Source organism: Schistocerca serialis, chromosome 1, assembly GCF_023864345.2.
Source record: "Schistocerca serialis cubense isolate TAMUIC-IGC-003099 chromosome 1, iqSchSeri2.2, whole genome shotgun sequence".
Lineage (NCBI taxonomy): Eukaryota > Metazoa > Arthropoda > Insecta > Orthoptera > Acrididae > Schistocerca > Schistocerca serialis.
In genome coordinates, this window is record NC_064638.1 from 704,258,592 (window position 1) to 704,275,196 (window position 16,605).

Below are 16,605 nucleotides of genomic sequence, written 5' to 3' on the forward strand. Positions count from 1 at the left end.
TTAATTAACTACTTAAACATTGCTCCTATCCCATTTAGCATTTATCTATTATTAATTCTTTTTACATTATTGTCAGTTAAAAGGTTTTCTGTATTGACTATGGGCCAGGATGACCGTTTGTGCCACTGTCGTTGGCTGTGCTTACCAACTTCATTATGAAATATACCTTTCCAGATTTTATCAGTTTCTTAATTATATATCTAACTTTGCAAGGAATATGAGTTTTGTTTGGTTATTGATTATGTCTGTTGATTGACACTATTTCTTATCTAGTTTATTTGTGGTAGTTCAGCTATTGAAAGCCCATTTCTGTTGTTTGCTAATCAGAGTAGTCTTTGCAGGATTACAAATTCTTTATATAAATTCAGAACCAAGCAGCTTCAAACGGAGTACATTAACTTTTCTTCTTTTGGTTCCAACCAAACAAAAATACTACTAAAGCACTTTTTATCTATTTTTCTTTTACAAGATAAATTGGTTAAGTGCATTATTTTACTACTACTTCCAGTTTTTTAACTAAAAATGTGTTGAGTTTTGTGTCATTAATTTTAATGGTGGGTGATGGAAGCTTGTACAGACCATGAAACTTTTCAAGCACATGAAATAAAATGTCTGTGGCTGTCAGAAACACAGATTTTGTCTATCAACAAATCACAGTAACACTTTTTGGAGACTTGAGGTAAAATAACAGTTTATTTGTCACATTGAAATCACACTTCACCTATTACTATTTGTAAGTTAAAATTTTAATACAAAAATATTTTCTTTGTGCACAATGCCACTAAAAATAAACCTCTGTTAATCACTTTAGTTTCTTAACATTATGATAAGGATATATAGCTACTCACCATAAAGACGACTTGTTGAGTTGCAGACAAGCATGACAAAAAGACTGTTGCATATAAGCTTTACAACTCACACACACATACCGCTATCTCGTGCCGCTCCAGCCAGATTCTTTCCCTTCCAGAATCTTTCCTTTCTTTTCTGAAGAGGGCTTTTTCTGAAGGCTTACATAGAACAGTATTTTTGTCATGCCTTTCTACAGCTCAACATGTCATATTTACGTTGAGTACCAATCTATCGTTTCTCATAATATTGTTGATATTTCAATTTGGACTTTCTATTGTTTCACTTAAGGCCCAATTTTCTGAACCTCTCTACCCTCCCAGGAAAATAACAGGATTAATTTTTTAGTAATTATCCATATATAAGTAAATAACTAAGAAAGAAGCAGGAGTCGTCGTCATCGTCCATCATAAAATAAATTGAAACAAGCCTCTTTCTTATACCATTATCTCTGACATCTTCTAGCAGACAAATGATGTCACTTTTCTCTACTGCATTATTGTTTGTTAAATTAATTACTATGTAACAGTTGTGGAATTAGACTGCAGAGCCCATAAATCTTCCTTGTTATATCATTGATTTCAAGATTAACATAAAATTTGGCTGGAGAAATTACTATTACAGTCCTGTGTTTGCATCCTTCCCTGCTAGTGCTAACCACCAGCACCAGTTCCTCCAGTTATTCACCATGCCAACAGATTGCATTCCAGGTTTTCTAGTAGTTCATGTCTCCATCATGTGTTACATAGAGTAGCAACCAACACATGAATTTTTTGTGCTGTGATGTATTTTCACAATTGCTTATTACCAGGTTCGGGTTGTGCAAAGTAATGAGAAACTGACAGGGGAGCATACTGCTTTAGGCTAAAAAAAATGCTTCACTGGTTTAATAGAAAACTTGTTTACCCGTCTGTTCTGGAGGAATAAACTAGGAATGCACTATCCTCCATACATGTTCTTTGTAGTAATAATAATAATAATAATAATAATAATAATAATAATAAAAACTTGTCTTGGTGAGCTGTTTGTGCTAGGCAGCAATTACAAGTTCCATTGACTTTATTGCTGTTTGAGTACATCATCATCAAACACACCTCTGTGACTCTTTCCCAGTACTGATCTTGGGAAAAGATTTGGCATGTCTTTGCAGCTCTTGTTTCAAGTATAGCTTTCTGCCAATTGATGCTCTTTTTTGATGAACAGACTCCATCACACAAATTTTGCAGTGAAAGTGAACCTCCTTTATCCCAGACTTTCTGTTAAACCTGAGCTCCAAGACAATTCCAATTGACTTAGCCATACATCAAATAGTCCATCATCCACCTTTAAAAATAAGTTCACAAATGTGCTTGACATTTTCATTTGTTTAGTTAGACTATTGCCTTCCAAAATATTTACATGCATGTCTGAAAAAACTTGTCGACGATCCACAATTGTACAAAATAGTTCTAAATTAATTCACTAAATACGAATTCCTTGTCATCGGATGTATTAATGTAGACCTACTAACCAATAGCAACATATGAAAATTTGTACGATACCTGGACTCAAATCTGGATTTCCTGCTTATTACGAGCAGTTGCCTCAACCACAGCCTTATACCATAGACCACTGAATTCATCTCCTAATGCTTGCAAATTCTAGCAACAGGGAGGAGAATGAAACAACAAAGAATTGAGACCAATGTTTTTTTCATTGTGTGCATGCGTAGGCTGGTAATACTTAAGTGCATGTTTGAAAGAACATTGTTGTTGACCCACAGCTGATATCAAGGTATTCACATTCAGTAAATTAATTTCGAATCCAGAGGATGGATGGTTTGTCGTTAATTGATAAGCCACTGTTTTTGTAACAAGAAAACAATGGAGGCATGGATTTTTCCCCTTCTGTGGAAGCTGTTTTTGATGTCAAAGATGAAAGTAGAATTTCACAACTACTTGATGTTCACTTAAATCAACTATTTTGAAAAACAAGAAGAGAGCAAAACGGCTCTGTGGTGAAAGAATTTACCATGGGCGTATAGAACATTCCTGGGCAACCCCACAGGCAGCCTTGAATTTACAAAGGGTTCAAGCACACACACACACACACACACACACACACACACACACACACACACACACCTCTAGGGGAGATACGTGTATTACACAGTCTACATTCACACAATGCTTTTTTGGAATCTTTTGGATACTCTCTTCTGTTAGACACATGAATGCCAGCTGAAGCAGCCCACAAGCTGATAAAAGGTTTATAATAATAACATTACATTTTCTCAAACCTTTACAGATTATAACTTGTTTGAGTATATGTGTCTGTTAATCACTGTGATCAGATGCCACAATGTTTGCTTTAAATATAGTGCAGGCAGTTTCCTTCTCCATTCTTTACCAACCAAACAGTTGTTCTGTCTACCTTACCATGCTATTGACAGCATGCTCTTCTGGAATTTTCCGGCCTTCCCTGTTTATTTTTACTTGTTCATCTTCTCTGGTACACACAGTACTTTTGTCATAATTGCATTGTGATTGTGATTGTTAAAGTGCTGTTGACTAGAAATGAATTAAATGATTGTTTTGAATATTCCTATCACAATTAACATCATTTTTAAAAACCGAATATTTTTAGTGATCATTGACAACTATCAGTTATCTATGCAGTGATAGAAAAACAGACACAGTAGGTACAACTTTGATTTCATTGCTCTGAAGGTAAGTCATGTGGTGGTTTTGTACAAAGGGTGTTCAAAAAGTTTTGTACAGTCGTATCTAATTTTTTATTTTTTGCAGGAGGAGAATGAAATTTTTTGTGAACATACTTGGAACATTTAGCTATACATTGAGCCTACTCATTGTAACTTCCATCAGCTGTGATGCACCTGGCCCAACGTTCTTTCCATGATGTAAATGCACTTTGGTAAAATTATGGGGATTGACTTTTACATCATCACTTGATACAGGAAATAAGGTCTTTCTGACTATCAAATGTATTACCGTGCAGATGAACCTTCAGACGACCAAAGAAGTAAAAATCAGACAGAGCCAAGTCCGGACTGTAGGGAGGATGAGGAACAATTTTCCAACCCATTTTCCTGATTTTCTCCTGCATCATAAGGGCTGTATGGGGTTTGGCATTTTTCTGTACCCTAGTGACTGTACCAGTGATACCACAGCACCCAATGACAAATGAGCCATTTCAGCAAGCTGTCGTGTCATCATACGTCTGTCATTTTCGATGATTTGATCAATGGTCTCCTTATTCACATCACTCACTGCTGTCGATAGTCTAATGCATCGTGGATTGTCCAGTAGAGAGAAATCACCTTTAAACCTTTGCAACCGCCGCTGGATACTGCTGCGATCCATTGTGTCCTCCCGATAAACAGGCAGCAACGTCCTGCGAATCAATGTGGCAGAGTCATCGCCGGGCTTGAAGAGTAACTCCATCATCGACCGTTGTCGCAACCAGACATCTACTTCACAGTCCATTATGGATCACCTGTAAATAAAAGAAAATACTTTTATACACCAACTAAATGTTCCAAGTATATTCACAAAAAATTTCATTCTCCTCTTGCAAAAAGTAAAGAAAATTAGAGACGACTGTGCAAAACTTTTTGAACGCCCTTTGTATTATGGTGAAATAAATGTTGTTTCTATCTGTTGACATCTGTTGAAGCTGAGCTCTTGAGTTCTTGACATAACCATTTCTTGAATTCTTTCCCCAGATGCAAAAATCCGTGTTGTATGATATAGTGCTATGCTGATGGTTTGTGAGTAATATAAATGAAGGGATGTCTACAGGGGAAAAATTTCTACCATTAACAAATTTTAACATCTGTGTCCATGACATAAATAGCCATCATTTTACAAAACACTTGTAGTACTATCTTGTTGGACACCTTATGTGTTGTATTTGTATAATGAAAGTGAGAAATAAAATTACTACACAGGATTCACAGCTGAACTTTGTATAGAAGCTTTAGAGAGACCTTGGTTTGTGATAATGACATTTTGTCTGAATTGCACATTTCAGTGAGCAGATGGTAAGCAGTTGGAATATTAACAACTACAAAAAGGATAGATTGCTATTTAACTGTAAAGATGACAAGTTCAGTTGCAGACAGACACAATGAAAAGACTATTGTACACTAAGCTTTCAGCTAATGCCTTAACAGAAAAGATAGGAGAACACATACACTTCCACACAAGTAAGCACACTTCATGCATACAAGAACACTGTCTCCAGGCACCATAGCCAGCTAAAGTGACTGGAAATAGTGGTCAGTTGTGCATGGAGTGTAACTGCTTCCATGAATGTGTAAGTGTTTTACTTACGTTTCTGAAAAAGGCTTTGACCAAAACCTAAGTGTGTAAAAGTATTTTTGTTGTGCCAGTCTGCAACTTAACATGTCATCTTCATGGTGAGTAGCAATGTATCCATTTCATAATTGTAGATGGTAAGCAGTGTTAGCAGTTATTAAATTATCTGTTCTTACAACCTCTGCAAATACTCAGTGACTGATATCTGTTCTGAGTTATTCTTGCCATCTCTAATGGTGACACCAGTTAATAATGGAACAACATGATCAGTCCTCACCTCTTTTTAACATTACCTTACGTGTACTTCAATCAATGGTTGTGGAATTAGGAACATGTGTGTTGTGTGTCATTTCTCCTTGTAATGCTTATAATGTTATTGACAGTTGTTACCATATTAATAATTAGATAACAAAAGATAAAGATGATTTTTTGTAAATTATAGATTATTTCTCACCATAGGGGATGCTGGGCATGCAGTGTCCAACTGCAGACTGTGTGACTTCTGAAAATGTCCCATCTGTAATAATAAGGATAGAAATTTTTGGAGAAGATGCAGAACTTAAAAGTTGCTATCCAAAGGAAATGAAGAAGAATGATAATGTTGTAAAAGAATCTAAAAAGAACAGGTTTGTATATTACGTTATTGTGTTCATATCTCATGTTTCCAGAAATATGTCTAACATGTTTTCTAATTGTTCTTTTCAGAAAGAAGAAAGAGAAACCCACAGCTGCAATTGAAAAGGAGGTAAAATTTCTAATATCTGATAATGAAACACTTTTACAGGATGAATGTAGCTTTCCATCAATACTTTTGTGGTGTTTCTGACATGAAATTACAATCAGTAAAGGGTAGAAATCACTTCTGTCCAACTTTACATACAGTTGAAAATCTGGGCTGGAATAATGATAATGTGAAATAAGATAGATTGCAGCTTGCCACATAGATGAGGCATTGAGTGTCAGACAGGCACATTTAAAGAAGAGTTTTAAGTATTATAAACTACTGTAGCATCCTCCTCCAGATGTAGAACTCTCCCCCCCCCCCCCCCCCCCAATTCACACACACACACACACACACACACACACACACACACACAGATATATAGGTTACACACATGGCCATACTAAGGCCTGACTGCAGGAGTAGCACTCTCGACTAAGGTGGGTAGTGGGTACAGGAGAGGTATTGGGCAGAAAGGGAGAGAGATAATAGTAGCAAGAGTACGGGTGCGGGAGGATGCTGCAGAGCTGTATGTGGTAGTGTGCAGGGCCACGGCACAGACGGAATCCTGGGCTACTAGATGCAGCATCGAGATGCTGTGCTTTGTGATGGAGGATGAATCAAAGAAGGGGAAGGACAATGCAGGTGTGTGTGTGTGTGTGTGTGTGTGTGTGTGTGTGTGTGTGTGTGTGTGTGTGTGTGTGCGCCCCCCCCCCCCCCCCCTCTCTCTCTCTCTCTCTCTCTCTCTCTCTCCCTCTCCCTCTCCCTCTCCCTCTCCCTCTTTATTCCACCCCCACCCCCCTTACCTTTTCTATATGCCCTCACCAGATCCCAGATTCAATTCCAGGATAGGTCGGGGATTTTCTCCACTCAGGGACTGGGTGTTTGTGTTGTCCTCATCATTGCATCATCATTCAGGGAAAATGGCAAGACTTGACTGTGTAAAGATTGAGAATTTGTTTGGATGATTGAGCACCCCACGAGCCAAAATCATCATCATCACATTTTCTGTATCCCCATTATCAAGACTGATAACATTTGAGAACTCCTTAGAACAATGAAATAGGTTAATAGATGAATTTTTTTCCTTGTGGCTGTAGCTACTTGGATAACTGAAACAAAGACTGTTATTTACTTAGAACTACAAATCAGTGGCCTGTTAAATAATTCAGTACTATGTGTCTGTGAAGGTAGTAGTTAGTTCTGTGTACATCAGAATTGACTAATGATGTTTCCTTGATGTCATGGAACATTTTTCTCCACAGATATAAGACTGATTGATAGAAGTATTTGTTGTTGTTGTTTTTTGTGGTCTTCTGTCCAGAGACGGATTTGATGCAGCTCTCCATGCTACTCTATCCTGTGCAAGCTTTTTCATCTCCCAGTACCTACTGCAACCTACATCCTTTTGAATCTGCTTAGTGTATTCATCTCTTGGTCACCCTCTACGATTTTTACCCTCCACACTGCCCTCCAATACTAAATTGGTGACCCCTTGATGCCTCAAAACATGTCCTACCAACCTACCTTCTTCTAGTCAAGTTGTGCCACAAAATCCTCTTCTCCCTAATTCTATTCAATACCTCCTCATTAGTTATGTGATCTACCCATCTAATATTCAGCATTCTTCTGTAGCACCACATTTCGAAACCTTCTAGTCTCTTCTTGTCCAAACTATTTACCGTCCATGTTTCACTTCCATACATGGCTACACTCCATAAAATTCTTTCAGAAATGATTTCCTGACACTTAAATCTATACTTGATGTTAACAAATTTCTCTTCTTCAGAAACGCTTTCCTTGCCATTGCCAGTCTACATTTTATATCCTCTCTACTTCGACCATCATCAGTTATTTTGCTCCCCAAATAGCAAAACTCCTTTAGTACTTTAAGTGTCTCATTTCCTAATCTAATTCCCTCAGCATCACCTGACTTAATTTGACTAGATTCCATTATCCTCATTTTGCTTTTGTTGTTGCTCATCTTATATCCTCCTTTCAAGACACTGTCCATTCCATTCAACTGCTATTCCAAGTCCTTTGCTGTCTCTGACAGAATGACAATGTCATCGGCATACCTCAAAGTTTTTATTTCTTCTCCATGGATTTTAGTACCTACTCCGAATTTTTCTTTTGTTTCCTTTACGGCTTGCTCAATATACAGATTGAATAACATTGGGGAGAGGCTACAACCCTGTCTCACTCCCTTCCCAACCACTGCTTCCCTTTCATGTCCCTTGACTCTTATAACTACCATCTAGTTTCTGTACAGATTGTAAATAGCCTTTCCCTCCCTGTATTTTACCTCTACCACCTTCAGAATTTAAAGAGAGTATTTGAACTCTCAGAAAATAGTATGTTGTATCTGTGGATATATGTGTAATCCAGAGGCTGTGCATGTATGTAACTATGATCAGATGGCATGAGTCTGAGTCGCATATTTCAGTGAGCAGTTGGTAAGCAGTTGGAATATTAACAACTACGAAAAGGGTAGAATGCTACTTAACTATAAAGATGACAAAGTTCATTTGCAGACAGACACAATGAAAAGACAGTTATACACTTTCAAAGCTTTCAGTTATTACATTCTACAGAAAAGAAAGGAGAACACATACACATTCACACCCCAGCTGATACCACTGCTCACTAGTTGGACATTAGCCCCCAGAGTGTACAGTAGCCATGTGTGAGATAGTTGTCCATGTAGGAAAGTGTGTATGTGTGTGTTTTTCAATATCTGAAGAAGGAGCCTGTAACAGAGATTCTAATATCCAACAGTCTTCTTTCAGTGTACTTGTCTGCTGCTCAACATCTCCTCTTTGTAGTGAGTAGCAATCTATCCTGTTTCACAGCTATGTTTTTGTAACCTCATGTGTAGATATCTTGCCACCTTGTAAGTACAGTATCTCACTTTTTTAGTTATTAGTATTTAGCTCCACTTTGGAGAAGAAGTGATTTATAGTTATTTTTAGTATTTGGAATAATTATGATGATATGTGTCATCATTTTCTAAACTATTTTAGCCAAAAAGGAGGGCACCTAAGGAGAGAAAATTGTCGGAGCAGACTGCAGAACCACTACAGATTTCGTCTGTTAAGTTAGTGTAAGTATTAACATACATTTACTAACATCAAAAAATCTCTCTGGAGCTTTCAAGTTTTTATTTATATCTGTGAATTTGATATCACTGCAGAATGTGCTCCATTCATTTTCATTTAAATGTACATATTTTATCCGCAGCAGTGGGAAGACACATTGAGGAAATTTAAAAACAAAGTTACAGTGAGAAACAGCTAGAAGTAGTTGACTTTACAAATTAAGTATAGCAGGCACAAATGTCAGAGATCTCAAAACATATACTAAATTCCATCCGAAAAGGCCTCAGAAGGCCCAATAGTACTGACCAACCACCATACCATCCTCACCCTATTGGCGCCACTGGATACAGATTTGGGGAGGAAGGGGGGGGGGGGGGGGACTCTCCCGGCTGTTGTCAGTTATTGTGACTGGAGCAGCTACTTCTCAATTAAGTAGCTCCTCAATTTGCCTCACAGGGGCTGAGTGTGCCCCACTTGCTAACAGAACAGTGCTCAGTAGACTGGCAGGTCATCGGCCCAAGTGTTAGCCAATAATACTCATCTTCTGTGATCTGACAGGGACCTGTGATACCACTACGGCAAGGCCATTGGCTTAAAAAAAATGGAATAATAAAATAATAATCAAGCAGTGAACGAGATGTCACAGCTGTGTTACTGTGTGAACTGGCCAGTGAGCATTGTCATTTATCTGTGACAGCCCTTGTGAATGATAGGTGGTGTCATATGATGATTGGTTCCCATTTGTATATTCCATACTGTAAGTGTGCATCCTCTGGTTATTCATAAATCTTACAGTATTGAAACTATTTGTTCCCATCTGAAAAAGAAAGTCTTATTTGACCATCTCTTGCTCTAAATATAGATTTGATTAAAATATCCTCAGGCTTTTTAGTGTGTTTAGTTCAGTTTTTAGTTATCTTAGAGAGTTTTGGGGTGTCACTTGAGCTGTAAATGGCTGTTGTCAGTCTGGGCAAGTGTAGGTATCCTGTACAGTGCATATAGTGTTCATTCAGTGCTGAAACTCAGTTTTTTCCCCTTTTTCTTTCTTTCTTTCCATTTCTTCATATGAAATCATTACTGCTTAGAAACTAATAGAATGACAAAGTTATTGAGCTAAATGATTCTTCCTGGACTTCAGTTGACCAAAACTTGACAGTGCCATCAACAAAGACTAGAAGCTTCCCACAACCTTGAAATAGGTAATACATTTAGTGAATGAAACCTACACATTGATGCTTTTCAGTTTATTGGATAAAGACATGCTATCCATGAAGATAAGTGATTGTGTCATTTTATTTTTTTATATTTTTTGTAACAGAATCATATGAGAGTTTCACTAGCTGTAATCGTCTTCAGATTAAAGGCATGTGCTTCAAGCAGTAATGTAATGTTTCCATTGCAATGGCTTGTTATCACTCGAAGCATTTGCCTTTAGTGTAAAAGTGACCACTCGCTGTTTAAAACAAGTTATGCCAATGTGAAGTGCCCATGTGATTTTGTCATAAACATTAGGAAAAAGTTCTCTTTATTTTCATTGCATAATAAATCATAATGTTTGTCTGCATCCAGCATGAATAAAATTTTAACTGGAGATATTCACCAAGTACTGTACACTTGAATCTTTAATAGCAATCCTCTAATTGGTACTAGGGGAGGGCCAATTAGAGGATTCCAAAAGGGTAAGTCATAATGTTTGAGATTTGGCTTTGATCTGTCTTACTTGAAATAGGGAATTCTTTTTCACATCATAAATTAAATAATAACTATAAATCCTTTTTATTAAAATAACTTACCTGCAGGAGTTTCAAATCCAAATATTGCTGATAAAAATACTGTAAATAGAGATCAACATCCCCAGCTTTTTGAATAGATTCCATCTTCAGGACAAAAAGTCGAAATAGTTGGGAAATAGGGTTGGGTCATTCAGACTGTATGTGAACCTGTGGCCTGTATGAGCATCTTAACCACCGAGTAAGCATGTCACATTTTCATTAGTCGAGCAGGCGTACGAGGTATAAAATACCCCAGAACATAGTTTACATAACACAACGTCATACTTTAAGAAAATGGTGTTTATTTTATGACTACTGCTATTGACCCTGGTTGATTACTTGAACTTTTTAAGGTAAAATTTAATTATTTAATGAAAAGTTAATACAAGGTATTTCACCTGAGGTTGACTTACTTTATTTTTCATTTACTACATGTCTCCATATTTTAGGCCTCATGAACATAAGTCGCAGTTGAATAGAGGACTTAATTGTTGCAGTTTTGCAAGTATAAGCAGTTGTTACATGTATCTTGCAAGCAAACTTTTTGCACATATTACGTATAATGATTGTCAGTACGTCTTTTGATCGACCACACGTTACACACCTCCCACGTTTCTTGGTTGCTGATCCTTGAGAAGCAGACAGACCTGCGTCTTTCTTTTCTTAGAGTTCTCAATATTTAATCTAGAATGTGGAAATGTCACCAGTCAGACACATTATTTTGGATCTTTCAGTTAGAGGGGGCTTCATCAATGCCATTGCTAAATTCTTAAAAAAAATTCTTTTTGCATAATGCGAGTTTTTTTGGATTTGAGGAGTACAAAGTCTGTGCATTGATTTCTGCTACATTCATGAAAGAGCAAAATATGTGCATTAACCATCACCTCATTGTGTGCAAGATGTTGTACTCATTACCTCCTTTTGTCATGTTGTAGTCCATTATTATTTCAGGCTTGTTTGTTTTATCCAGAACTTGAAGACCCAGCTTTTTGATTGTTGCTTACCTGAAATTCAACTGGTATTTCGCTTTCTCTTTCATTCTTCAGGGTGCTGATACAAGTGAGCTGCTTCTGTAGGAGAGATGTCACCAAAGGGTAACTGGTGTATCAATTATCAAAAGTGATGTTTCTTTTGCTACTTTCAGTGTCAGGAATCAGGCACACCTCTATGTCGCTTGGCTTGTTTGAGGCCCGGTATAGGCCATCTTCTTGTTGTACTCTATATATCCAAGTCATTTGTAAAAAATGTTTTTGAGTTGACCCAGCAAGGATCTTGAATATTCTGCTGGCTTATTGGGAATATATTGTATGAAACTGCAGAGCCCTCAGAGAGCCTCCAATTTTCCATCTGTAGTGACATAGGTCCCCAGGTTGTATGAATTTCTGCAGTTGTGAATAAACGGCTGCAAGACAGGATGGATGCCAGCTAGTTTGTCTGGCTGCAAGAAATGATGAATGGCAGCTAGTTTCTCTACTCTTCTTCTTTTAGCTCATGTGCTGTTGTCATCAAATCACATAAATTGGAGTAAAAACAAAAATCTCTTGTAACTTATACGTGCTCTTAGAAATTTCATTCCTGTTTCATCCGAGTTCCACAGCTTGAGTGTGTAAGTGTGATGTCCTCTCTTTATTTCCGTAGATGTAAATATCTCAGTAAAGCAACTCTTTCAGTTTGTGATGTTTTCTTTGCGTCTCTGTATTGAGGATACTGTGATGATTCACTATTTTCTTTACATACAAATTTGTACAAGTGATAGTATCATCTATCGTGCTGTTGTCTGTCGTTTTATGAAAAGCGGAAATTTCATTACTGAGGTCATCCGCATTGCTACTGGTACTAGGAAATGCTTTCACTGTATTTTTATTTCTGCATGATCTAACCCATCAGACTTATTCAACAACTCCTGCCGAATTTTGACTATTTCTTCCAGCATGGATAAGTAAAAACTAACTGATTTTTTCAAACTTCTGATCTGGTATAAATAACTACACACGTTTGCATGTACATGGTTAATATGTGTTTACTTGCGGGACCAGATACAGGGGGCACTTTACACAGCAGTAGCATTGTGCCAACAGTGTCTCATAAACATATGCACGCAGAGACTGACACAGTAAAACTAACAGCAACAATCGGTGGTCGAGACAACAATAGAGGAATATTTAGCACATCAGTAATCTCTTACATAGAGCAGTGTTGCCACTAGCAAAAAGTAAATGTGGGGTACTGTAGCCCCAACGCTGACATGGGCACATATGACCTTAGCTATTTTTGGCCCTGAAACAAAACGAAACAAAACAATATACCCCAGCACATTTGTTCGACAGTTAAACATATTATGCTGCACTGTTCCCCAGTAGTCTGTAAGTTTGTCCTGCCTTTTTCTCAAGTGCTGTAAACATATTTACTTCTGCCCACTTGCCAGGTACTGAATGGTTGGTTCTAAGCACTATGGAACTTAACATCTGAGGCCATCAGTCCTCTAGACTTAAAACTACTTAAACCTAACTAACCTAAGGACATCACACACATCCATGCCCGAGGCAGGATTCAAACCTGCAAATGTAGCAGCAGCACAGTTCCGGACTGAAGCGCCTAGAACTGCTCAGCCACAGCGGCTGGCTTATTGAATGCTGTGGATACATTAAGATGTGTTGTTGTTAAGATGCTGTGAATGTGTTCACAGGCACAGCCAATCTCCTGTCCAAAACTCCAAGGAACTTTTCAGATTTTGGGCCACTGAATTGAATTCTATTTGAATGTTTGTGTGATGTGGTCTTATGTTGCTGTTTTTAACTTTGCTTTGTGTCCAAGTGCTTATCTGTGTAGACAGAGTGCTACTCTCATTGCTTTTCTCTTCCGTGTAATCAGAGTAAATATTTAAAAATTTCAAGGAGACAGCAGAATGTCTACTGAATACCTTTCTTCAGGAGACGAAATTCCTAACCAATAAAAACACTAAAAGTAGAAAATCTTAATCTTAGCATTCAATATTTGTCATTCCTTGCCCTCAAAGCATGTGGGTACCTTTAAATTAGGGTCTAAATTTGCACTTACCCTTTTCCAGTCTTTCTCATCCAACCCCTCAGTTTTCTCCGAAGAAATAACTTAGGAATTGCAAAAACTAGGTTAGTATTATGCACTTTAAGTGCTTATATTGGCAGTTCTAGGAATCTTGTATTCTTAAGGTATGTGATGACCAGCTCCTTGTAATTTTAAAAGTTTTTTGAAGTGATATTTTCCCTTTAATATAATCAGGGCAAATTTTATATATGCATTAAAATGGTGCATTCTTGTGTTCCACTGAGAAAGAAACGCTGGAAAAACTCACAGGGAGGAACAGTGAGGATAAATTATGCAATATTGATGATACTGAAGGCTTGGATAGAATGTCAGTACTTTGCTGTGTACATCAGTGGATATAACAAAGTACTCTGTGGTTTGTACCTAGGATAGAGAAGAAATTAAGTTTTTGTAATCTGAGTAATGTAGAAGTGGTCATGAAACACTTTCGATGAAATATAGGTGTGATTTCTATGTTGTGATAAATATGAGATTTCCTTCAGTCTCAGTTATCAAAATGGAAAAAATACTGCATTTGAGAGACCACATTGCTATTCGTTGTCTCATGGCTTGTGTGGAAATGCTGACAACTATGTTTGAAGACTGCTGTTTTCAGATATTTTATTGTGGTATGTTTTGCATTGATCTCTGGAATGTTTCATTGTTGTGACAAATCTGCAATTACCAAATAAGCAAGTTAATTCAATGTTAGGAACATCATCAGATTTCAAACCTTGTTCCCAAGTGCATTTAATCTGTTTTAAGAATTCTGGGCTAGGGAAGTCTGTTGTTGCTCAAATCTAAATATTGTTTGAATAATTCATTTACAGAATTGTGTGGTATGAAACCTTCATGGTATGTAATTTAGGTTAAGTCATGGATTTTAATGTTTATTTTGGCAGAAACACAAAAACAAAAATTGTTTGCTACGAAAGTACCAACATAGTGGCAGAATGTGCCCAGTGTTACCTGTTCCCTACCCGAGCAGGTGGTATAACATGGGAGGGGACAGTGGTAGTGGTGGGGTGCCATTGCAAGTGATAATCAGATGCTGCGGTTCAACAGCTGAAGTATGTGGACAAAGTTGTGACTTTCATAACTTGTAAGCTATAAGTAGCTAATTCACAAATGATCATATCAACAAGTAATGCCAGTATTATTAATAATCCAACAGATATAAATGTTCAAAGTTTGTAGTTTCTCACTAGTAAGAAAAGAGAAATAGTCACATAAACAAAGAATCAACCAAAGCTCCGCTCTTGCTCTGCTGCAAGAAAATCTCATAAAATGAGAAAGGGGTTGTGTAGTGGAAGGCGGGGTTGTGTAGTGCAAGGCATCATTCACAGTGATACTTACAGTGTAAAATAAAGAGTGTGTGTTGTGTGGAAGTTGTGTGTCAGTCCCTTCCTCCTCCTCCTCCTCCTCTTCCTCCTGCTCATTTCTGAACTAATGAATCCTCTCCTTCTAATGGATACCTTATTTTTATTTTGTTTCATTTCCAACTTCTTAAAAATAGTTGTGATGACAAAAGTAAAAATGTCACACTATCTGATGATATTTTTGACCCTGTACAAGTTTAATATATCAACTTTGTTCGAACTAATAAGCAGAGTTCAGTAGTAACAGTTATTTAATATGCTGCGAGCTGCACTAGTAATGTCTCTTCAGAGGCATTGTTGCATAGCCACTTCCATGAAGGAAGTCAATTTATTTTGTTTTCCAAACATACAAAAACTTTAACTTTTATTTTAAACTACTTTTACTTCTTAGTAAGTGCAAAATTGTCATTTTGAAAGAGAGTCTTTAAGGCCTTTGTCAGCAGTAGACAGACAGAGACACACACACACACACACACACACACACACACACACACACACACACACACACACACATAACATGCACACACGTCTACAGTCTCAGAGAGCTGAAACTACACAGCTCTTTGAGACTGCAGACATGTGTGCAAGTAGTGTTTACGTGAGTGTGTGTGTGTGTGTGCATGTGTGTACGTGTGTACGTGTGTCTATTGCTGACAAAGGCCTTAATGGCCGAAAGCTATGAGTGTGTGAATCTTCTTATTGTGCCTATCGCAAGTCAGCATCTCCGCTATATGGTGAGTAGCAACTTTACTTCTCTGGTATTGTTTCATTCCATCCTGGATTTTCCATTGTTTGATTACTGGTCATCTTTATTTAAAGGATACATTTTCTGTTTGTTTTAACTTGCTTGACATTAATAAACTTCCAGATTGGCCTTCATCTGTTGCATTTATTTATTTCTGCGTTCCAACATTCCAATAATGTGTAAAACTCATAAATTAATGGTTCATACTCTGTGCAGTGGCTTCCATGTTCTCCATACTATGCCAGTGTCCAATGAAGAATGGCTGTTGATCCGTATAGCTTAACCATTCGTTACAATGAAGTGTTTGTTTGTGATGTATTGAATGAATTATCAGTTCTGTGACCTTGTTGGTGCCTGTCATTCAACTGAATGGTGAAATGATTTCCTCTCTAAAATGTGACTCAATGTGGTTTCATCCATAATTATTCATATTTGTACTGGACAGTTTTAAAAATGCTTTTACCTTTTTGCGTACCCCCACTTGTCTGTCCTCTCTTATATGAGAGAGAGGTTTTACATACCAAAATTTATTTTCTTTTAGTTCTGGAACTGACGAGCTTAGCCCCAGAATCAAGAGACTTGAATTCTTGCGAAAGAGAAATTTTGGATATTCTCCACGGGATTTTGTAAGTATATTTTTCTTCATTGATAAATTAGAG

The 16,605-nt window shown here is 37.3% G+C and overlaps 1 protein-coding gene across 4 annotated transcripts in view; it reads left to right on the forward strand.

The window, feature by feature from the left end:
* The window catches only part of LOC126480916 (uncharacterized), a 331,145-nt gene that overhangs the window by 106,466 nt on the left and 208,074 nt on the right, over positions 1 to 16,605 (forward strand). For all 4 annotated transcript variants that reach the window (XM_050104327.1, XM_050104351.1, XM_050104343.1 and 1 more), the window contains exons 13-16: positions 5,628 to 5,794; positions 5,874 to 5,913; positions 8,913 to 8,992; positions 16,488 to 16,572. In XM_050104327.1, the coding sequence (XP_049960284.1) occupies positions 5,628 to 5,794; positions 5,874 to 5,913; positions 8,913 to 8,992; positions 16,488 to 16,572 (372 nt within the window). The remainder of the gene's footprint in view (positions 1 to 5,627; positions 5,795 to 5,873; positions 5,914 to 8,912; positions 8,993 to 16,487; positions 16,573 to 16,605) is intronic.